The sequence below is a fragment of the Microtus oregoni genome, unplaced genomic scaffold (genome assembly GCF_018167655.1).
Source record: "Microtus oregoni isolate MIOR12 unplaced genomic scaffold, Mior012 000023F_ref0000262, whole genome shotgun sequence".
NCBI lineage: Eukaryota > Metazoa > Chordata > Mammalia > Rodentia > Cricetidae > Microtus > Microtus oregoni.
In genome coordinates this window covers 36,871,668-36,894,797 of record NW_024543082.1, presented here as the reverse complement: position 1 = coordinate 36,894,797, position 23,130 = coordinate 36,871,668, and the positions used below count along the sequence as shown (strand labels likewise).

At 39.8% G+C, this 23,130-nt stretch overlaps 2 protein-coding genes across 10 annotated transcripts in view; both read right to left on the bottom strand.

The window, feature by feature from the left end:
* Synj1 (synaptojanin 1) overlaps nucleotides 1–9,760 on the bottom strand; it is an 86,771-nt gene extending 77,011 nt beyond the window's left edge. For 2 of the 9 annotated variants that reach the window (XM_041672846.1, XM_041672845.1), the window contains exons 1-2: nucleotides 9,571–9,760; nucleotides 8,553–8,698 (exon numbers count right to left, since the gene is read on the bottom strand). In XM_041672846.1, coding sequence (XP_041528780.1) covers nucleotides 8,553–8,698; nucleotides 9,571–9,668 — 244 coding nt within the window. In that variant the 5' untranslated portion in view covers nucleotides 9,669–9,760. The remainder of the gene's footprint in view (nucleotides 1–8,552; nucleotides 8,699–9,570) is intronic. The other 7 variants (XM_041672840.1, XM_041672839.1, XM_041672847.1 and 4 more) reach the window with 6 other exon arrangements.
* A 2,626-nt stretch (nucleotides 9,761–12,386) lies between these two features.
* The window catches only part of Paxbp1 (PAX3 and PAX7 binding protein 1), a 30,737-nt gene continuing 19,993 nt past the window's right edge, over nucleotides 12,387–23,130 (bottom strand). The window contains exons 12-18 of the mRNA XM_041672907.1: nucleotides 22,147–22,291; nucleotides 21,516–21,637; nucleotides 20,865–20,941; nucleotides 20,194–20,260; nucleotides 17,117–17,263; nucleotides 15,163–15,317; nucleotides 12,387–13,521 (exon numbers count right to left, since the gene is read on the bottom strand). Of these exons, the coding sequence (XP_041528841.1) occupies nucleotides 13,404–13,521; nucleotides 15,163–15,317; nucleotides 17,117–17,263; nucleotides 20,194–20,260; nucleotides 20,865–20,941; nucleotides 21,516–21,637; nucleotides 22,147–22,291 (831 nt within the window). The 3' untranslated portion in view covers nucleotides 12,387–13,403. The remainder of the gene's footprint in view (nucleotides 13,522–15,162; nucleotides 15,318–17,116; nucleotides 17,264–20,193; nucleotides 20,261–20,864; nucleotides 20,942–21,515; nucleotides 21,638–22,146; nucleotides 22,292–23,130) is intronic.

Genomic DNA, 23,130 nt, shown 5'->3' with positions numbered 1-23,130 from the left:
TTTAAGATTTATTTATTTATTTGTATACAACATTTTGCCTCCATGTATGCCCCACACCAGAGGAGAGGGCCAGATCTCATTACAGAGGGCTGTGAGCCACCATGTGGTTGCTGGGAATTGAACTCGGGACCTCTGGAAGAGCAGCCAGTGCTCTTAATCACTGAGCCATCTCTCCAGCTCCCTGACTTTTTTTTTTTTTTTTTTTTTTTTTTGGTTTTTCGAGACAGGGTTTCTCTGTGGTTTTGGAGCCTGTCCTGGAACTAGCTCTTGTAGACCAGGCTGGTCTCGAACTCACAGAGATCCTCCTGCCTCTGCCTCCCAAGTGCTGGGATTAAAGGCGTGCGCCACCATTGTCTGGCTCCCCCTGACTTTTTTTAAAAGTTGATGTTAAAGCTACTTTTTACTTTCTATTAAATATGTACATTTCAATTTTATATAAAAACATCACAATTTTAACATCAACAATTTTAACATTAACTTCATCTTATACTTAAAAAGTCAGCTCTAAAGTCACTCCTTCCCTCACTCATGTTTTAAAAAGGGACACTGCAGCTTATCTAAAGGGCAACCATGCTGACTGGCAGCATTTGGCGATTTAAAAAAAATGCACTGCTTATCACTGCTGCTTATTACACTTGGCATTCAAAATTTTACAAGCTGACATTCAATTTGGCCCAGGAAACAATTGTATTCTTAATGGCCATATTTTAAAATCTAATCATACTTCTATATACTAACAGAATAATAATTTATAGGCAAAAATATAAATTTATTAATTTTCTCGCTAGAAAACACTACCAACTTCACTTTTAACTGAAAACTTTCCTATGGGTTTGCCTTTCTTTTTTGAGAACGGATATCTAATTTTTTTAAGTTTATTTTTATGTGTTTGAGTGTTGTATCTGCATATATGTCTATGTACTATGTGCATGTCTGGTTCCAGTTGAAAACAGAAGAGAGTACCAGATCCCCTAGAACTGTAGTTAAAGATGGTTATAATCTGTCATGTGGGTGCTGGGAATTGAGCATAGGTCCTCGGGAAAGGAAACCAGTGCCCTTAACCTTGGAGCTCCTGTCTCTCTCCAGCCCCTGCTGTTCCTTTTGCTCCTCATTTCCTACTCAGGAAACTAAGAACCATCACCTCACAACAGCAAAAGCAAATGAAAGGACTTCATTGGAATTTTGGTTATTTGAGACAGGGTTTCTCTGTGTAGCCCTGGCTGTCCTAGAATTCGCTCTGTAGACCAGGCTGGCCTCGAACTAAGAGATCCGCCTGCCTCTGCTCCCGCTTGAGTATAGGGATTAATGGCATGCTGGGGAGATTTAATCTTTTGAAGTCACACTTCCATACCTGGCAAACACGGACAAATCATAAGGCACAAAATTGAAAGGAATAAAGCATGTGACCACCACAATCCTGAACTGTAATAGACACCTCGGGGCACTGCAGTGATCTGGGGAAAAGGCTATTTTAAGTTGGAGAAAACACCAAGGGCTCTAACAGATTTTGGATATCAGATAAACTATTAGCCTGAGGTGGCCAGAGCTTAACATATGACTGCGGAGGATCCATTCCATGACCCGTCTTTGGGAAGTTAGGGTTCTGGCAGTTCCTGTGCTAAATGACAATTCTCCTCAAAAACCAATGTAGAACAGGAATGAGAAGAGCAGCTCTTCCACGGCTTCCAGGGTGTGAAAGCTCTTTGTAACTCAACAGCATGCACATCCCATTAGTAACTGCGGTTATTTATTAAGAAAATTAATTATTTTTTTCTTGTTTGCATTATTTTGCTTAAACAGCAACTAGTTATTAGGATTTAAATGTTTACTGTAATCCCTGCTCTTGGGTCTGAGGCTGGAAGATTGTTGAGTTTGAGGCCAGCCTGAGAAACAAAGTTTCCAACTAGCTGGGGCTTGAGTAAGATCCCTTTTCAAAAAGTCTTACTGCTTGGGTCTACTTAATAAGCAGATTTCTCAGGTACCATTGTGGTCAACAGGTTTTCTATAATACAATGAGACCCAAAGGCACCATGGAACAATCAGGTTTACAAATCTAGGGCTTCACATTTTGATGGCAGAGTAAACTTGTAGTAAATAAACTACTTTTGCACAATTATTTTTCCTCAAACTGTAGTTCCAGAGAAGCACAACAGTTTACCTTCTGTGAAGGTATCCAGAATGTACTACTGGTTGCAGTATTATGACTCACACTTCTATAATATGAAGAATTAGGTAGAAAGAAAACTCAGAAACAGATCTTGGAGTAAAACCAGATCCAGAATTAACTGTTCTGGCTTTGCTATCTATTACGTACAAGACTTACGCCTGGAAATGACTCAAATCACGCTATCTGAAAGGCTGAAAATGACAGCACCGGAGGGTAAAGAGCATTTACCTTCACCACCATTATGCGAGCATCATCTCAGAAGGGGCAAAGGCTTGGCTTTTAAGTTACAATTATATCATCTCACCCTATCTTTTGGGTTTTGTTTGCTTGCTTTATTTTTGGTGTTTATGTTTTTACAATGTTGGGCACTGAATTCAAGACTTCACATACACTAAGTGACCTTTTTCTTTTATATTCTATTGAGGATACAGTTGTGAAATGGATTATTTATTTACTGAAGCATGGGATGGACTATAAAATACAAGACTGTAAATTTAAAGCAGGTCTATCTGGCAGTTTGTCCTCCTATCAAGTCTGTTTTGGTGTGTGTGTGTGTGTGTGTGTGTGTGTGTGTGTACTGAACCACACAAAAAGCATTGGTCTTCTTTTATTCTTAATGAATTCATTTATGGTTAAAAAAAGTGTACTGCTGTATGTAACAGACCAAGCACCCTACTTGTTATGTATACTGCTCAAGGCAACAGTCTACTAATACATTGAACCACTGCTCCACAGACAACAAACTTCAGTGTAAATGACATTTTCTGGATTGATAATTTTTAAAAATGGGTATACTTCCAAAAACATATATTTTGTTATCTGAAGATAAGAATGTCTCAAGAGAATTTTCAAATTATAAGAGAAAATCAATGAAATAATTTTCTATTCAAAGACCAGCAATTTAAAAAGAATGTTAATGGTTTCCAGAATAAACAATAGCCAGCAGATGCAAACATTTTTAACCAGTGTTCGGATCCCCAAACACTGTCTTGGCCAAGCTTCTCACAAACTAAGCTCCAGAGATCCTTTCATCTTAATTTTTAAGCAAGCAGAATCACAGGTGTGTGCCATGATACCTAGTGTAATTCTCTAAAATACAGGAAATAAATTTCATAGAAAAACAACAACAGACAGGCAGTGGTGAAACATGTCTTTAATCCCAGCATTGGGGAGGCAGAGGCCACCCTGGTCTACAAAGCAAGTTACAGGACATTCAGAACTACACAGAGAAATCCTGTCTTTCAAACCAACCAAACAACAACAACAAAAAAAAAAAAAAAAAGGAAAGAAAGAAAGAAAGAAAAAACAAACAACAACAGGTATTCTGTGGTATATGTATATACACACATTGAATGCCATTTGCCACAAAAAGATACTGTCATCTTCACAGCATGGAAGGACCTGGAGAACACAATGTGAAGTGAATAGGCAAGGAAGCATGACAAACACTAGATGACATGATCTCACCATTTGTGGAACCTAAGAAAAGTCAGTATCACAGAAACATGGACTAGGATAACAGTTACTAATGGCCAAAGAGGATGGGAGTGACGCTGGACAAATCTGTCTGTGGATAGAAAGTCAATTATATAAGAGAAATAAGTTCTGTTGCTCTATTTACACACCAGGGTAATTATAGCCAGTAATAACGTATATTTCAAAATGGCTATGAAGGATTTTGAATGGTTCAAAAACAATAAATGTTTGAGACCATAAATATGCTTAACTACCTTGATCTGATCATAACGTGCTGTATGTATATAGAGAAATACTACACTGTACCCCATAAAACTATACAAATTATTATATGCCAATCAAAAATTAAATTGGGCAAGAAATGCAGCTCAGTAGTATTGTGCTTGCCTACAACTGTGAATCTTGGGTTCAATCCATCAAGGCAAAACAAAGAAACAAACAAAAAGATACAAAACATACATGTGTGTGGGATGTGGGTATGTGTGTGTATAGCTGTGCTTGCCTGCATATTACATATGAAAGTCAGATGCTGGCAGGTCAGATGTGTCTCTCAGAGGCCAGAGCTCGATGTCTCTTGGCTGACCAGTCAGTCATCCCTGGGATCTGCCTCTCTCCAGTCAATACCCAGCTCAAATTTTAAGTTGGTGCCAGAACCCAAACTCAAGTCCTCAGAGTTGCTCAGCAAACACTTTATCCATGGAGTCATCTGCTTAGCCAATATACTGTATTTCCAAACAGACAACTCTGAGTCTGTCACTCTCTAATGCAGGGTAGTCTTTCCCACTAGTGTCAATCATTAAGAAACATGTATACAGTTCCATGTGATATGAAAACACTGTACTGAAAATGTCATGAAAAACTACCTTTTGATACAGTCTGAGGGCTTCAAGAAAATGATTAGCTTCATAATATACAATCACAGTATTATAATTCTGGAACATAGTTATTTTAGATAAAAATCTATAGGTCAAAAAAAGTGACCTGGTAAATATATCATAGCAAGTTACATGTATGTTTTGCTCAGAAATTATCATTTTGATATGACTATGAGAAAGAAGCTTAGGTACCAGTATTTGAGAAATCTTCCCAGATGATTATTTTGTGCAGCCTAGACACAGAAAGCCATTGACTCAGCACTTAGGAGGATCAGAAGTTCAAGGTCATCTTCAACTAAGGAGCAAGTTTGAGACTAGCCTATGCTTTGAGAGACCCTGTCAGAAACAGACCTAAAACAACAAACAAACAAACAACCCAACACATCAATGACTGATTAAGTTGGTACAAATCTAAAAGAACATCATAAAGACTGGTAAGTCCTAGTACTTTGGGAGAACACTGAAACCATCTCCCAGAGGAGGTTACCACTGTACAGAAAGAGCGGAGTGAGGCTAAGGAAGACCTTGATGAACAGGCTGAGGATTTTAACCTTAAGAAAACAGGGCCACACTTTGACGTACTATAAAAATGACTTTAGACGACATTTCTTGTAGACTGATAGGCAGGCTGCCCTGAAATTCAGTGGCTGAGAAGAGGGAAGGTGAAGAGAACACACCCAATCTTATGGACAGTTTCCGGAATGGAGCAGGCATTCAAAATTCTGTAGGTTGTTTTAGAAGCCAAACATGCAGGACAACATCTATCTTGGTATAACTCCAAACCAAATGCCAAATTAAACTTTTTGTGTGACAGGCTGTTGCTATGTACCCCAGGATAGCCTCAAATACAAGCTCTTTCTGCTTCTGCCTCCTGAGTGTTGGGGTTATAGATGTTTAACATAACATTAGCACCTAATTTTATAAGTCAATTTATCTAAAAAGAAAAAAGTTTTCACTTAAAGATTAATATTTTATTATTGCACAGTAGTGAGCTAAAGGTAGCAATGTCCTATAAGACTAAAGAGTTTTGCATGTTTTCACCATAAATGGCAAATGTCCAACCCATTTCAACATTCTATAATATATAAATGTGTTGAAACATCATGTGTAGTTTTTGTTTCTTATATATCAATTAAAAAGTCAAATAAAATATATTTTATGTGCTGCTATAGAGTTTATAGAAAACATAACACACACCCAAGAGAGTATGTATCCATTTATGTTAGCTTTACAGAGAAAAGCAGTATTCAAACGTCCTCTTAGATTACTTACACAGCTTAAATCCAATGAAGAGAAACACAATTAGAAACAACTGAGCTACGGATATAGCTCGGTGTTAGAGTGCTTGCTTAATATGCAGTACTTAGTTTCAATTACCAGCAGTGAAAATAAGTATATACTGTTAAGATAATATCTTAATAATATTCCACCTCATAATTAATGCCCCAAATGAAAGTTTTAGAGCCTTTTAAAATCAGTATTTGACATAAAAGATAACTACTAGAGGTTTTAGAAGTATAATTATTCTTAGGTTTTTCGAATGTATAGCAATAACTTAAAACTACAGGTAAATTCATAATTTATTCATACTGACTTCCCACCACAATTATGAGTAACCACAATTTAAAAATATACTAGAATTTAAACATTAATAAATCAGGTAATGTCAACCAAAACACAAGCAGTTGAAAGACATTATATTACCAAGCAAAGCCCTCCAATCTGATGTTTTATTTCAGCATTCATTAGTGTAAGTACATCTATAGTATGAAAATGTAGGCTATGTGGATTAACATGAGAGCATGTCATTTTTATTTTATTAAAACATAAAAACCAATTTAGAGTAATAAAGTTTATGCTAAATATTACTTAACCTTTTTCTTGGATGTATCTAGCCTCATGCCTCTTTCTTCAAACCATGATACTGTATGTATAAAAAATATACACTAAATATTTATATACTGTTATATACTGATCTTTGCTTAAGAGTTGTTCATTATGTCACTATTATTCTCCCCACCAGGATACATTTTACTGTATTAGTCAGGCTCACCTATAAATACGTGGGTCAGAATATTATATGCTGTACTTACTGAGTCTACAGAAAGAGCAGTAGTTGAAAGATTTATGGCTTATGTTAGTAAATATGTTTTTCAAACATTATTATGTGTATACACAGTAATATCACACACACACACACACACACACACACATATATATATATGAGTATGCATGAGAGTATGCTTGGAGGTCAGAGGCTGACATCAGGTGTCTTCCTTTATGTTTATTAATTAAATGCACATATATACACACATACAGAGTATTCATGGAGGCCAGAGGTTGTTATCAAATACCTTCCTTTATTTTATATTTATTATATATTAAATATACACACACATACACACACGTATATGTAATGAGAGTTCACATGGCAGTCAGAGGTTGATATCAGATGTTTCCCATTATTGCTCTCCATATTATTTCTTGAGACAGGGTCTCAGGGACCTTCCTGCCTCTGCTGCCCTTATCTAGGGTTATAGGCATGTAGTACCATGCCAGGCTTTCATGAGGATGCTAGGATCACACTCAAGTCCTCATGCTTACAACTAAGCATGCCCCCAGTCCAAACGGTAATTTTAATTTATAGATATATGACCTATAAACAATCTGAGAAAAATCTATCAAAGAGGGCTTGGGATGTAGCTCAGATGGCAGAGTGTTTGCCTGAGTTCAGCCCGCAGCACTCATAAGCCTAGCACAGTTGTGCACACTGTATTCCCAGCACTCAGGACATGGAAGCCGGGGATCTGCAATTCAACAGCTTTGGCTATATCATGAAGGATCAGGCTAAAACGCATTGCTTTAAAAAAAAATCCTAAGAACAAATAATTACCATTAGAAAATCTGTTTTAAAAAGTCATACTTAAGACAACCCCAAACCAGGGTTACCTGCCCCAGTTTTCTATTAAGAATGAAGTATGGGGCACCCTGAGGTATCTCAGCATTGGCCACCAAGCCTAACACCTGAGTTCTGTCACTGGAACACAAACAGTAGGAGGAGAGAACCTACTCCCAAAGCTGACCTCTGACCCACATGTGCCCCCTTACACACAAATATTAAATGTAAAAAAAAAGCATAATGTTAATTAGAATTTCTATTTTCATTCACCTGTCACATATTAACCCAATCTTTATTTTGTGTGTATGTGATTGTGTGTGCTACAATAAGTAGTTCTTTTCTTTAAAAATCAAAGTCATTTTTTTTTTTTTTTTTAGTTTTTCGAGACAGGGTTTCTCTGTGGTTTTGGATCCTGTCCTGGAACTAGCTCTTGTAGACCAGGCTGGTCTCAAAGTCATTTTTAAATAATATGAAAACAATCGCATATCTCACATGAAACTTTTAGTAACTGTTTGCAGTTTTTACTGAAAATACAAACACTTAGGCTGGAGAAGTCGATCAATCATGTGCCTGATCTGAAACTAACCCACCATCACACATGCGCACTTGGGAAGGGATCAGCAGGAGAGCACTTGCCTAGGTAACTGAAGTCCTGCATCTGACCCACCAACATCACACATGCGCACGAGGCACACCAAAATATAAAAAAATATAAAATAAAAACAACAAAAATAAATAAGGGTTCAACATAAGATAATACAGAAACCTATAACAGATAATATTATTGCAAAATTCTGGGCATTACAGATGTCAAGCCAGCTGTCCTACTGGGTTCATGTGATAAGACATAACAGGAACAGAAGTTCACAGAAAGATACTCTTCTAGAAGTAGATAGAACCCAAGAAAAACAAAATCCCACGGGCAAAATCTGCACCTCCTGAACCACCTCCCCCAAACAAAAACCTAAGTCTGAGTTTACAGGAAACAAGGTTTCATTCAAATTAAGTCAAAGAATACGTCCATCAGATAAAATTCCATAAGAAGGCTTCCAAGAATTTTTTTTTTTATGAACTATTGAACTTCAGAGCTACAAACCAGAGATCATAATCGGTTAGGCTAAAACACGTGACTTACAGAGCACAGCCACAGCCCCAGACTCGAACATGAGACATTCTTCCTTATGCCGAGTTTCCACTATGAGGCTGAACGGTGGGGGATCCAATTTGTGGTAGATTCGAAATCCTTTGCTGAACGCCATTCTCCTCTCTTCAGAGGGAGCCCTGTGAAAACCAAGCCAAGTCAAGCCAGGAGGCTGCAAGACACCCAGGGGTCCCTCCTTGCCAAGTTTGATGGAGGCGGGGGTGGAGAAAAAGAGAAATCTGGGGTGAACCATTTATTCCAAAAGATAAGGCGTCACCAAATTTCTACCAAAAGGCACAAGGAAACGCTTCCAAGTCTCAAGGCACAGCAAGGAAAGGCAGGGTTTTAGCACTGCGGGTACTGAATTGGATAAGGTGAATTTCCCATGTTTACCCACAGGAAAATCTGGAGTGTATTTTCGGTTGGGGTTGTTTATCAGCTTCCTGCTTCACGATCTGTCACTACTGGAAGGGAACTCAAGGGGGAACTTCGGGTTGATCCTTAGGCGGAAAAGGCCAGGAGACGGGAGGGAAGGTCAACCGGGCTGCCTCAAAGCCCCTGAGGGGGCCGGAGGAGGGTAGGGATTGTAGCATCGCGGACTCCCCAGGGCGGTGGCGAAGGGCAGGGAAAGCCACCCAGGTGACCGTCGCCTTCCGCCCAGTCACGCAGGTCACGGTGACGAACGGATCCCACCGCGGCTCAAGGGGTTCCGGGGTAGCCAGGGAAACGGAGGCACCGGACAGTCCAGTGCCTCCATTATGCGCCTCAAGAGATGCCCCGGAGCCTTTGCTGACCGGGTTCTTTCCCGCCCGCGGGGTGACAGCCGCTGTCACAGTAGCCACCCGCTGCCCCGCGGTCCCCTCACCACCCGCAGCGGGACGCCCCGCAGCCGCCTCTCACCGCTCGCGTCCCGGCTGCGACCACAGCCGCTGCTCAGGAAGCGTCCACCCGCCCGGCCGGCTGCCGCTGGATCTGGACGCGGCCGCTCCCCGCCCCCCGCCGGCCGCCTCACCTCTTCCTCCGGCTCCTCCTCCTCCTTCTCCCGCAGCCGCCGCCGCTACAGCCGCCGGTGGCGTCACTTCCGCTCCAGCAGGCCCAGCTCTTCCGCATTGCACCGATGCCGGGGGCGGAAGATCCGCCCCTGAGGGTGAAGGGGCGGAGCCGTTGCCGGTGAGCCTCTCGGGTCCCGCAGTCCCCGTGACCTGAGTCCCTGAGTCCGTGACGCCTTGGTCAACGCAGGAGCGGAGGGGTCGTACGTCCAGGGAAACCGGCAGAGGGTCCGGCCTCCTCGCGTGGAGTCCTGCGAGCTCGCCGGCCCTCCCCGCGGACAGCAGGGAGGGGCTGCGGGAGAGCTGCGGGGGCCCGCGTCGGGCATCGGGACCACCCCCTACCGCCTCCGCGGGCCCGACCGGCCGGGGAGGGCTGGGCACGGTCTGCCAGCCGCGCGGGCCGGCTGGCGCCCCGAGAGCTGTCCATGGTGTCAGGCCCTGGAGACCGCTCCTGACTGTGGAAGAGAGCGAGGGAGTCAGCAGCCACCTCAAGGCTGCTAAACAAAACATGGCTGTCACTTAGTGATGTGCCGATATGCAGACCGTGGAATAATTAAGAGGTTCACACTGTTCCATACCGTTTCTTTTTCTCAACCCATCATGCTTATGATTTGTGTTCGGCAGAATTATTTTATTCTGCTTCTATTTCATAGACAAGAATAGAGGAAAGATGTAATTAATAGGGCTTTAGGAAAGAATTGACAGCCCGAGGAACCCAGCATTCATGTTTCTGCTTGCCTTTGCTTTTTTCTAGCCTCTTCCCCTTTTTGCTGTTTTCCCCCTAAAACCACAATATGATGCGTTGCACAAAATCAGTTCCTCTAACAGGCTCTATCATGTGACTCAACATTTCTCCATCTTATCGAAGACAAATTCAACCCTGGTTTCACATACTAAAAACACAAGCCACTCTACTCAAGGAGAAACACACTTGGATTTAGTTCTGAGTTCTTTTCACTTAGTAGTCCCCTTAGAAAAACTTTTGCTTTTTGTTGTGGTTACAGTAACCACAAGCGTTCAGTGATAATTGAAATGCTGCAGTGGACTGTGTTAGTCATTTTCCTTTTGAGACATGTCCATTTCAGTTGGGGACAATCCTTTAAAGAAATGGAAGGGGTGAGAACATGACGCCTGAATATGACGTAACTACCTATCGAGGGCTACCTTTGCTGAGACCAAGAGTCAAAGTCGAGGCCGGTGTGCCACCATGCCTGGTTCATGTGGTGACAAGGACTGAACCCAGTACTTCATGCATACCAGGCAGGCATTCTACAGAGGGCATCCCCAGCCCTAGGAATGTACCATTTTATGACACCTGAAATCATAGTTAAGTGGAGCTATAATCAATCTCTTCACTCAAGAATCTGAGACTATACCATAAACCCTGGTTCTTTCTAATGGAAGCTTTCTGACTGTTCTTGGTTTATTTTTTTTTCGAGACAGGGTTTCTCTGTGGCTTTGGAGCCTGTCCTGGAACTAGCTCTGTAGACCAGGCTGGTCTCGAACTCACAGAGATCCGCCTACCTCTGCCTCCCGAGTGCTGGGATTAAAGGCGTGCGCCACCACCGCCCGGCTCTTGGTTTATTTTTTAACTAAGGAAGTGGAGAGTCGAACTTCTAGGTTGCAATTTCTTTCTTCAAATAAAACTAGAGGAAACAGGATACATTTCTAGTCTTAAGTCAAAGCTTACCCAAGTCCTGTCAAAATAAATTTTTAATCATAACTAAGTCCAGGAGTTGAAGAACATACCAGTGACTTTTAAGGTCCTTATTGTCCTCTTCTTATCTTGTTATAGCATTTCCAATTAGCTGTACATTTGAGTCAACTGTCGTCTTTACAAGAGGCTAACTTAAAATACTTCAGTGGTATAGACTTGGTCTGAAGGATTGCAGAGATGCCACTGCCTTCTTGGCTTAGAAAGTGAATAGTGAGTGAGGCTTGTGACAAACCATCTCAAAATATTCACACCCTGATACTTGAAGCCAGCAAATAGGAGGTAGACTTGGCAAAGAAGTCTTGAGGTGGTTTTTTTAGATGTCCAATAGATTACCACGTATATGCAGGAAACCTATATGAAATGGCAAGTACCCTTACAAAGGAGACAGAAGGGGAGTCAGATACTCATGACATGAAGACAAACGGCAGACTGGAGAATTCTGACAAGAGTAAGAACCTTGACAGGACACAAGAGTCCTGGTGACACTTATTTCCAATTTCAGGCCTTCAGCATTCAAAAATAATTATTTTAAGATACTCAACTAGTATGTGACAATGACACAGCAACTGAGAATTCCTATTTAGTGTTCATTACTCGCTAAGCTGTTGAAACATACAGACTAAGTTTTAAACACAGTTCTGTGCTACATTCCAGAGTCTTGGGATAGTGTTCAAGGCTGTAACTAAAAGCTAGGATAGGAAGTCTCAGTGTTCATCCTAAGAGTTATTAAAAACATACAGAAATGATTTATGTGAGAGGCTTGGAAACATAGTTAAGGATCAATTACCTATTTGTGTTTGTTTTAATCCACTGACATTGAGAATGAATTTTTTTAGAGTTTAATTCCATTTAGGAGCCCACAAAGCATAAAAAAATTCCCTCAGAATGACCACGTGGAGTTAGGACATGCTCCTACAAGCAAACTGACGGAGGAAGGAGGGCACAACACTGTCCTGTAGAATTATCTGGCTTTAAGAGTAGGCACTAGACTGTGAATGGTCTCACTATATGAATCATTTGGAATACTCTAAACTTAAGTCACCAGCAAAATACAACGAAGGATGTATTTAAAAATTAATTTAATGCTTGGCTAAAGCTTAATTACACATATAATTATCAAACAATAGTCCTTAATTTCCAAAAAGTTCCTCTTTTGAAAACCACAGAATCAGAAAGCATTAAAACAAGTTTCTCTGAGTATTTACAATGTGGTATAAACATTACAGAAGACCACCAATAGTAAATTGCTTGGATGTGTCTAATCAGCAAGGCATATTCTTTATTGCATATATAACTCACATATGTGGGATTTAAAATGATAAGACTGTATCTGTATCTGTAAGCTGGATAGGGAGTAAACTCATGAATGAGAAAGGACAGTCAGCCTAAACCATGCACTTAGCTTGTGGGCTTATTGTCAGAAACTAAACTGAGGTCCCTCCCACCCCAAACTCTTGCATCTCTCACCTGGAGCTCATATTAAACCCACATTGGCCTCCAAGGCCAATTCACAGAAATTCACACTCACTCAGCAACGTCCGTAACTCAGCTCTCATTTTAAGGCAGTACAGCTACAAGTGACAATGATGCTAGCTAAAGTGGGGGTGAAGGGTCATCACCTGCCAGCCCTTCTGTTGAAGCAGTGCGGTAGTTCCCTAAGACGACCACTACTGGGTAAGGTTCTGTTGTTAAAAAGCTTCCTCTGTAGAAAAACACCAAACACCATATTTCCAGCATGAAAACCCATGGCAGTATAAATATATACATATATGTATGCATAATTACACAATTTACATTGCACACACGTCATTTATAGAGGACACTTAAATGAAGTTAATTTAATGATACAAAATACTCCCATAAACAAAATATGACAGGCAGTAAGGAAAACACTTAAAGACTCCTAGAAATAATCTGAATTCCTTTCATTCTGAAGAACTCACATTTAAGGACACAGTAGTAATATAATGTTTTTGTATTTAAACAAGAATCAGTATTTTACAGTGTAAGAAACTTTACATATATACAAAATTTACACACTGGGAATGGGCAAAGCAAACACTTTTCAGTCTCATTGATCTATTTTCCTTCAATCAGAGACTTAAGTTCTTTCACATTGTGGTCACTTGCAACAGACACAGCATGATCCAAAGCCCGAACACTTGCAAGAAGTTTTACTATCTGTTTTATGTTTTCTCTAAAAGAGAAAAAAAAATTTAAAAATTACATTATATCGAGATAAAAATCTGTTCTTTATTTTACATCTACCTTAAACAATCTGCAAAACAACCTTTCCAAGTATACATTTTAAAATATTAAGACTATAACAAGCAAGCTACAGCATGTTTTAAAACATCTGTAGGGCTGGCAAGACGGCTCACTATAAAGATGCTTCCCACCAAACCTAATGCAGAGTCCATCTCCAATCTACACTGTGGAAGGAAAGAGCCAAAGAACCAAATCCTAGAAGCTGGCCTCTGCCCTCTGTGCATGCTTCACGGCAGTGTGTATACCACTCTCAAAACAAATAAATAGAAAATTTTTTTAAAATCTGTTATTAATCCAAATAAAACTTACTGACAGGCGTGGTGGCGCACACTTTTAATCCCAGCACTCAGGAGGCAGAGGCTGGCCGGTCTCTGTGAGTTCAAGGCCAGCCTGGTCTACAAGAGCTAGTTTCAGGACAGGCTCCAAAGCTACAGAGAAATCCTGTCTCGAAAAACAAAAACAAACAAACAAACAAAAAAAACAAAAAAGCAAAACAAAACAAAACAAAAAACCAAAAACAAACCCTTATGTTTAAGTAACTGGCCCAGAGACATGAAATGCATTCTAAACAGAAATAATTTTGTTTTGATAAATGATTTTCATCAATATCTAGGAAGAAAAGCAGTTATAATCACAAGCCCCTTTGGAGATCCGTCCATCTCTCTGCTTCCCAACCAGAGTCCCAGCTCTTGTGGAATACAGCTTAAACAGAAAATCATTTCTCCTCATCATCAGCCAATGAAAAGCCAAACTTCAACTCCTTTAAAATTTAGTCGATAAAGCCTGCTTCCCTTATGAGAAACTCAGATATTAACATCCAATTCTTGAAAGGATGCTCAAGTGCACGTCTCCAAGCTTCCACGCCCCCCAGAGTTACTCCCTCCAGGGCACAGAGAAAACAGAACACATGTCTAAGGAGCCCCAGTTGTACCAACACTTACAAAGTGCTCAGGCTAGCCCTGAGCTCACACTGAAGCCTCCTAAACAAGCTGAGGTTCACACCTGTGTCCTAGAAATTTTTCATGAAAATTAGACATAAGCTATTCCCAAAACAATCATGGAATGCTCTTTAGTCCATAATAAGGACCAAGAGAGCATCAAGGCTCTAAATACTCAATTTTAGCACAGTCCACATCTCAGTGGCCATTCGCTCTTTCCAGACTTTATGTCCACAGAACGAGACCTCAATGGCTAAGGATCACTACATCCTAAAACTCTCAATCTATTCACTTCTTCACAGAAGACAAAAATCCAAGTTTATCTACTACCTCAGGATGACTCTGACTCTTACTGTTTTCTCTAAAAGCTTCCAAATTTAATGTACTGAAGAAAAAAAAAGACAAAAATTGTACAAACCAGAAGTTGTGTATTTTGGTAGGTTTGTAATAGTACATGTAAAATTTAAGAGAATATGATCAGAGTATATCCTATATATACATATATAATGCAATGAAATTGTTTAAACAGTAAATTAAGAAACAAGTTAAAATGACTACTCTTGATTATTTAATATTAAATGTGACTATAAAAGAAATTTGATTCATTTCATTAATTGAAAAAAATAAATTACCTTGCATTTCTTTTTTCCACATCAGAGCACCCAATACTATTCCTGTAAATTGTATCTGCTAAATGTACAAGATACCGGCAAAAATTTTCTAACTGAGAAATGGTTCTTTCTCCTTTCAGATTCACAAACCACTGCTTAGGGAAACAGTTGATTACCTATGTAGAAGATGCAAATAAAATAGTTAAAACAGAATGAAAATGTCCAAAACCCAAACTAAATAATGGTTGATCCTTACAACTACATAAGGTAGCTCTTTAAAACTAAACCAACATCTGATTTTTTACAATGCTTCAGACACTCAAAACAAGATAGTTTGCCAACTATTTAAACAGACATAAAATTGATAACTGGTTGCCTATATTTTTTCAGTTATCAATGTGACTTTAAACAAATTATGTTTCCCATGTAAAAACACATGTATAGATATGGTACTATAGTCTCTTCCTTCAGGAAAACTTCAGTGAGTAGTATCCATGTTGGTTGTAGGAACCCAGTTACCCAAAGTAAGATTAAAACTATCTACACCAGAGATACGGTACACAGCAGAGCCTTAACCCAGTGAACAAGGAATTGTGACATTCTGGCCTTAGTGCCAAGGCTTAAAAAATATGAAAGATTTTTTCAAGAAAACCATTACTCTGGGCAGCTGTTATCCAAACAGACTAGCCATTATAAGAACCAAGGGTTACTAAAGATATGACTTATCCCAGGGATACAGCAGATATAAAGTGAGCCAAAACATCTCATTCCAGAAAGAAAGCACTCTCTTAAAAAGAGGGGATCTATTCATCACAAAGAATCTCTGCTACACCATCGACACTGGGCGCTCACTGGGACATCCCACTGCTGCCCTGTGTCATGGAGATCCTGTAGCCCTGGTCTGCAGGACCGACACGCCCCCTCCCCATGTAAACATGTGTGGATAAAGGGGTTTACTGAGTGACTCACTGTGTCACACTGCAGCTTCCATGATGAGATTTTCCCCTTCTTCCCCTCCTTTTAACTATTAAATTTTATTTTGTTTTATTGGGGGGGAGATGGGTGGGATCAGGAAGCATGATGTGAAAGATACAAAGAATAAATAAAAAGAAAGTTTAACAAAAAAAAGAGTGGGGACATGTTGCATGGTTGCAGAAGTCTACTTCTAAGAGATAACCACATTCAGGGAATAGGGAACAACCTCTGCCAGAGATGCAGAACCTGAATCTAATGGAGAGCTTAGACAAACTACACCAAAAGCACACTACAAATGACTGGCCTTCAGAGATGTCAAGGTCGTAAAGGTCAAAGAGAATGAAGCAGTCTTCCTGACTGCTGTGTTTCTTCTTCCAGTGAAGCTGTCTTACTTAATTGAAAGGCACACTGAAAATAGATCACTAAGATTGGCCAACAGTAAAATGTCCACATGAGTAGTAACATTCAGCTTTACAGGAAACATACACAAGTATTTGCAAGTATTGAGGCTACCTGTCAGTATTGGGATTTAGTAAGAGGTTAAAAAAATTACTGCTACTAATAAATTTATATTGATTTAGTGATTAACTGTTAAATGGTTATTACAAATATATTTTAAAACCATCAAATTGTGTAACCTATGACTGTAAGTAGAAAGAAAACTTAATTATGAAAATTATTTAAGTGAGAGCAAAAAAAGCAGTTATTCTAAACTGCTCAAAGCCATCAACCATGAAGAAAATTACTTCTGAAATAAAAATTTAACTGTTATCTACAAAACACTCACAAAACCACAAATATAGATAGATATACTTTTAATGTATCATCTCTTGGCCAAGATCAATTATTTTTTGGGGGTTAAAAAAATATGTAACATATTTGGGACTACCTGGGTAGTTTAAATGCTAACTTTTACAAAAATCTTATTCTTCAAACAAAGAAAAGTGAATTCGCTTTGAAGTACATGCTTTAAAAATACAATATGTGTTATCCAACTTACATTTTGGGCTTTTTTGATGCTGTCATCTCCATATTCTGAATTCTGAAAAGCCATGAGAATGTATCTATTTAACAAGCCATCTATTGACAACTCCTGAAGAGTTTTGTTTGAGAAAATGCCATACCACTGAAGGAAATTTCCCAATAGCTATTAAAAAAAGAAGAAATTGAGAAATAACATCAAACAATTATAAAGTACAAAGTAAATTACTTACATAGTAAAATACCAGATGAAGTAAGATGGATGGATGCCTTGACAAAGTATTAATAAACACTTCTGAAGTACCTAAATATTTCCTACAGTAAAAGAATTCTTGAATTTCAAATTTTAGCTAAAACATGAACGTCAGTGTGTAGCTACTGGATGCCATACTGGTCACCACACAGAGAGAACATTTCCTGTCAGTGTAGAAAGTACTCTCGGGCAACGCTGTTGCCCAGACCAATCAGTACCCAGGCCCTTAGCAGGACTTCATCTCGGACTCTAGCTCGGCACTGATGACAAATCTCCCAGTCTGCATAGGCACACTCTCTGGACATTTATGTCTAAAATGAAGGACACTGTCATGACATGGAGGCCTCAGCCCATCTATCATAAGGTCTAGTTTCCCAGTATGTCTCAGTCTGGTAAACGGTGGCATTATGTTCCAACCATTCAGGCCAGAAGCACACATTGTTCATTCTTGGCCTCTTCGTCAAGTAATTTGACTCCGCCTCCATCCAACCTGTCTGCCTCTCTAACTGCACAAATCTAAGCTACCACCCCCTTTCTGCGCCCCACCTTCAGTGCACCTCTGCACCTTCCTCCAGTGGTCACAGCAAGCATACTAGTTACCTTTGCTCAAGCAGAGCTCCATAACAGAAACAAACCTACAGAAAGGACCCAAGTACCTCCATTCAATTTTCTTAAGGAAAAAACAAATAAAAAACCAGTCCTGTTTAAGAGAAAACTCATTACAAACAATGGAGGCTTGAGGGTATTCAGAATTAATTCTCTTGCAGAACCCTATTTGGATGGACTATTCAGACAGGCTGGCATGAATGAGATTCGCATCTTGTCTTACCAATGGAATGGCACTGCAGTTCAGACTGTGCCTCCCTGACAGTGATGGTGTCTACTTGACATTCTGAGGTTTCAATATAAAGGATGTGGCATAATAAACAAATAGTAAAGAGTTCTAATTTTCATTATCACCATCCTCAACCTACTTCAACACATAAGATCTATACAGCAAGTCATCTTAAAGGTGGCCATGTGTTTGTCCTTTCCATACTAGAAACCACCACTCACACTCACACTCAACCAACTCACACAGCCTGGAACAAAGGGATCTAATCCAGGCCTTCCATCTAAATACAATTTTACGTGTATGGATGTTCTTCCTGCATGCACGTTTGCACATCTGTGCAGTGCCCAAGGAGAACCGAGGAGGGTGTTCTATCCCCTTGAAGCACTGTGAGTGCCTGGGTCCTTTGTGCTCTTAACCACTGAGCCATCTCTGCAGCCCTAAACTAAAAATGGAAATAGATGACACAGCTATGAAAGCCCAAACCGAAGCCTCAGGTTCAGAGTTCACAGTTAAGTATGACTTCTGAAACAAGCCTAACAGTAGAAGGAAACAAATCAGAACTTGTGGTGCTGAGGATGTGCTCAGCTGGCACACACCTGGTCCAGGCCCAGTGCACAGCACCATCACAAGTGGTGCAGTCTCAACTCCAGCACTAAGGTGAGAGGACAGGAGTTCAAGGTCGTCATTAGCTACACACCAAGTCTGAAATAGGCCTGGGCTACAGGAGACCCCAATTCAGCAACAACAAAAACCCACCACAACTTCCAAATTTGGAATACTTGAATGAAAAGTTAAATGACAAAGCAGAGACAAAAGTTTAAAATCATAACCCTATGTTCCTTTCAGAACACAGAACTCTAAGTTCAATAAAGAAACAGTCAACTGAAAACATGAGTAAAATACCTAAGAACACACCGAAGGCTCAACACCACTAAGCAATGTAGAAAATGCAGAGGAAGGAGTGAACAGAACCTCTGCACGTGATGTCGGTGTGAAACAAACAGCCTCTCCTGCTTTTTTCTCTCTATCCCTCATTACTCCAACTGGAAACGATCGCAATTCCTCCTCATTAGAAAACGAACTAAACAGAAACAAGAGCTCAACTCTTATACCTGGCATCTTACAGAATCCCACCCAGCAGTAAAAAGCAGCAAACTACTGATAACAGAATGCCAGTGAATCTCAAACACTCAAGGAGAGCCAAACTCAGTCCCTACCTTAGACTTCCACTGATAATACATTCTTGCAAAGAAAACCACAGAACACAAACAGGAAGGGGAAGTTTATGAAGATGTCTTTCGTCGTGTTAGTGATGACAACTATATATTATGAAAACTCAGAAAACTGTACTGAAAGCCAAATGTGTGCATTAGCCCAAGGGAAAACGGAGAGACAGAATTTGATGGCTTCTTATGACCTCCAGGATACACGACTCTACTGCCCCCTCATCCCACCGTCCAGTACTTATTTCAATCCTAATCAAAGCCCACTCTCTTAACTTGGACTCTACTTAATCCTCTTATACTATAATCTCAGGGTCGCTTCCTGGAGAGAGACAGGATTGACTACCACAATGCTAGATTTGCCCATCTGAGCTCCCTCGGGGACCCTCATCTATCTATACCACCATAGCTGGTATAATCTGTCTGCTATCCACCTGCCGAGTGTAGAGCACACTAGAAAGGCGTTTGTCTTGGCCAGTGCTGTCCCCGGAAGCCCAAGAGGGAGCTGGTGCTCTGGCTGCTGAACACGTCACTCTGTGTTCAGTGCTGAAGCTTAGTTAAGCAGACTGTGGGACAGCCTGGGCCTCACTTTCAAATTTTCCTGTGAAAACATTAAACTGAAATAAACTTTTAGGATAATATTTGGTTATAAGATAAAGGTGTGTGTGTGTGTAATACCACACCAATATAAGCCTACAGAGTTAATAAACAAAAAGTCTTTCAAAATATGCTACATAAAGTCCAAAAAATTACAAATTTTAGATGGTCTATGAATATATACATACCTTGACAGAAGACCAAAATTGTCGTTGAAAAAATAAGTAAGGCCCAGAATTTTTATTTTCTAAGACACTAAAAGAGAAATAAAACACAATCAAATACTGTATAAGTAAATGCTGTTTCATTCCTATCAACAAGAATGTCTACAAATAAACAAGATCAGAACCCAGAAGTGTGCAGCTCGGGTGAGGATCAGGACAGAGTGTTTCTTTAGCATTCATCCCAGAAGAAACACATAGCAGGAGTATAAAGAGGGAGAAAGAAAGGGACAGGAATAGACAGAGAAAGGAGAGAGGGACAGGGATAAGAGAGGAGGGATAGAGAGGAGAGAGGTTCAGGGGTCGTGAGAGAAGAGGATAGAGAGGGAAAAGGAGATGACTAGAGAGGAGAGGGTGGAGAGAGATGGGAGAGGATAGGAAAAAATCAGAGAGGACAGAGGGAGATTTTAAAAAAAGAGAGGAAGAGTCTAAGCAGAACCCAAACCACAAAACTGAATTTTGAGATACTAAGAAAGAACAAAGAGCATTATTTGCTTTATTCTGTTCAGAAGATCAATCCCTCCAGTCTTTACTACACAAGTAAAGTTTGTATTTCAAGCTACATTTACTTTTCTAGAAGCTTACACTCTGAAAGGAAACATGGAATGTTATGCTTAATGTTCGCATGAATTACTTACTTTTTGGGATATAAGGGCATAAATACATCATCATCTAAAGTTCTTCTCATCCTCAATAAAAGTGCTTTAAGGTATACCTATAGAGTTAAAAGAATTATATTTGAATTATGTTAAATAATTTTAATACTTACAACTCTTCCAGATAACCTCTCAACAATTACTAATCAATAAAGCTATTTACAAATTTTTAAACTCAAATCTATATAAAGATTTAAAATCAGCATAGATCGTTTTCAAAATGAGGTTAGTCAAAATTCAACAAGGATGAAAGCCAGCTCAGTGAGAGAAATTTTACATTTGGGGATTAACTGTAAGAGTATCTGGCCATTTTATTTATACAATTTAAGTTTCAATCATCAATCATGGACTAATCTAGTGGTTTTACTTTCAGTTTTTACAGGGATGCCTGACCAGTGGAATTGGAAGTAGGCTGTGCTGGTGATAGACTAACTATCTTTCTTCATAGAGATTTGTACAACTGAAAACTAGCAGCTTAATTGTATACATTCCAGGCTTTAACAGCTCGGATTACCCAACTGGGAGAATCCAGATTCCTGCTTGATTCCGAATAACCATTCATTCTCTTAAACTCTGGTCCATTTTCAAAAGAAGAAGAAGAAAAAAACTTCCCAAGCATAGGAAGTAAAGTACCTGTGTGTTTTTATTTTCTGCATTGACTACAGAAGGATAGCCATTTATTAATTTTAGTGTGATTCCAACCATTCTTGAAGTCTGTGTTGTAGAAAAAGGATCCCACATGTTCTCAGCTATCACTGTTGGAAGGGAGACAAGATGTTAAAACTGCAGCCTACTTTATTGTCAGACAGTCCTTTGGTCATTAAATGCATTCATTTACTTTTGTGTTCTCTTGTATCCCAGACAACCAAAATTTCTAATTAAACTCCAACTTTATTTTTAATTTTGTTAAAAAATTTTAAAACAGCTCTACCAGCAAACCTCTTGACAGTTAAACAGATTTCTGTAACAGCGATTTCTCACTTTCCAAGAAAATGAACAAAACAAATGTGTATGACTCCCTCAAAATATTCACTTCGGCATCAAGCAATCTTGAGTCTCTGGAACCAACCTACTGCAACTATTGCTCTCACAGTGGTCTTCAAACCCCAGTCTAAGAATTTTCTATCTTTAAAAATCCCTGGGCCAGTCAGTTAACTGGTACCTAACATCGATTGTGTAACATCTATGATGGAAGGGTCACTGAACAAAGAACTTGAAGCATGTCTGAGAAACCCAGTACAACGAGGTCCCTCCTGATACCTACCTGTCAGCTTGGGAAGAATCACCTTCTCCACAATGGTGGGCAACAGAGCAACATCAACATCATCCTTCTCTTGTTCTCGTTCTTCACAGCCATAGAACAGCAGAGACTCAAACCACAGCATATATTCAAAGTCACAGCATTTTGCCTAAAACATATTAAAAAAAAGTTTTTTCAAACATTTAAAACAATGTCTACTTCTACTTTCAGCCACGTTAGAGTTACCCTTCAGCTGTAACAAGCAAGTAAAACATAAAAAAAAATATTCAAAATACCATTTCCAGATTAGGAGAAGGGCACAGGACCATGATCATGAAAGAAAAGACACAGATGGAGCAAACTGCTAGTTCAGGAAAGCACACGCAGCAGGGCTGGTCCTACATGGGACACAGCAGTTCTGAGATGCTGGGACAGCAAAAGGTGTTCAAGAAGTCCAAGAAAGCTAAAAGCCGTGGCTACAGGAAGAAGCTAAGTAAAAATCCTTCCGATCCACACAGCCTTAAGCCTCTGCGCTCTACTGAAACCACATGCACAGGATCAAATTCCACTAGATCGGGTACTTTCCAGGAACTAAGCAAGCAGTTTCTGGAACTCACATTCCTTTAGGTTGTTAAGAGGCTTCATTGAAAGGCCCCTTTCCTTATTTTGAAGTCACCGTGTCAGTAACTTAGAAAGACCAATCAAAACCTCGTCGCCCTCAGGGCAGGACCTCAGGCTCTCCCGACTCCATCTTCACGCCTAGCAGTGCACTTCACCCTTTGCACTTTTCATGACCACCGCTCAAGTCCGCATTTTACAACTCTCCTATGGCACTTTCCCAACAGGGTCCACGCTCTCCTAGGATACAAAGACTAACTTCTCTCTCTTCATGCTCATAACCCAGTGTTAATTTTCGCTAAGAATAAAATTTTATATAAACTGACATCACAAAAAAAGTTTTTGGAAGAGTAATTAAAAAGACTTTATTTAAAAACAGATTAACCTCAG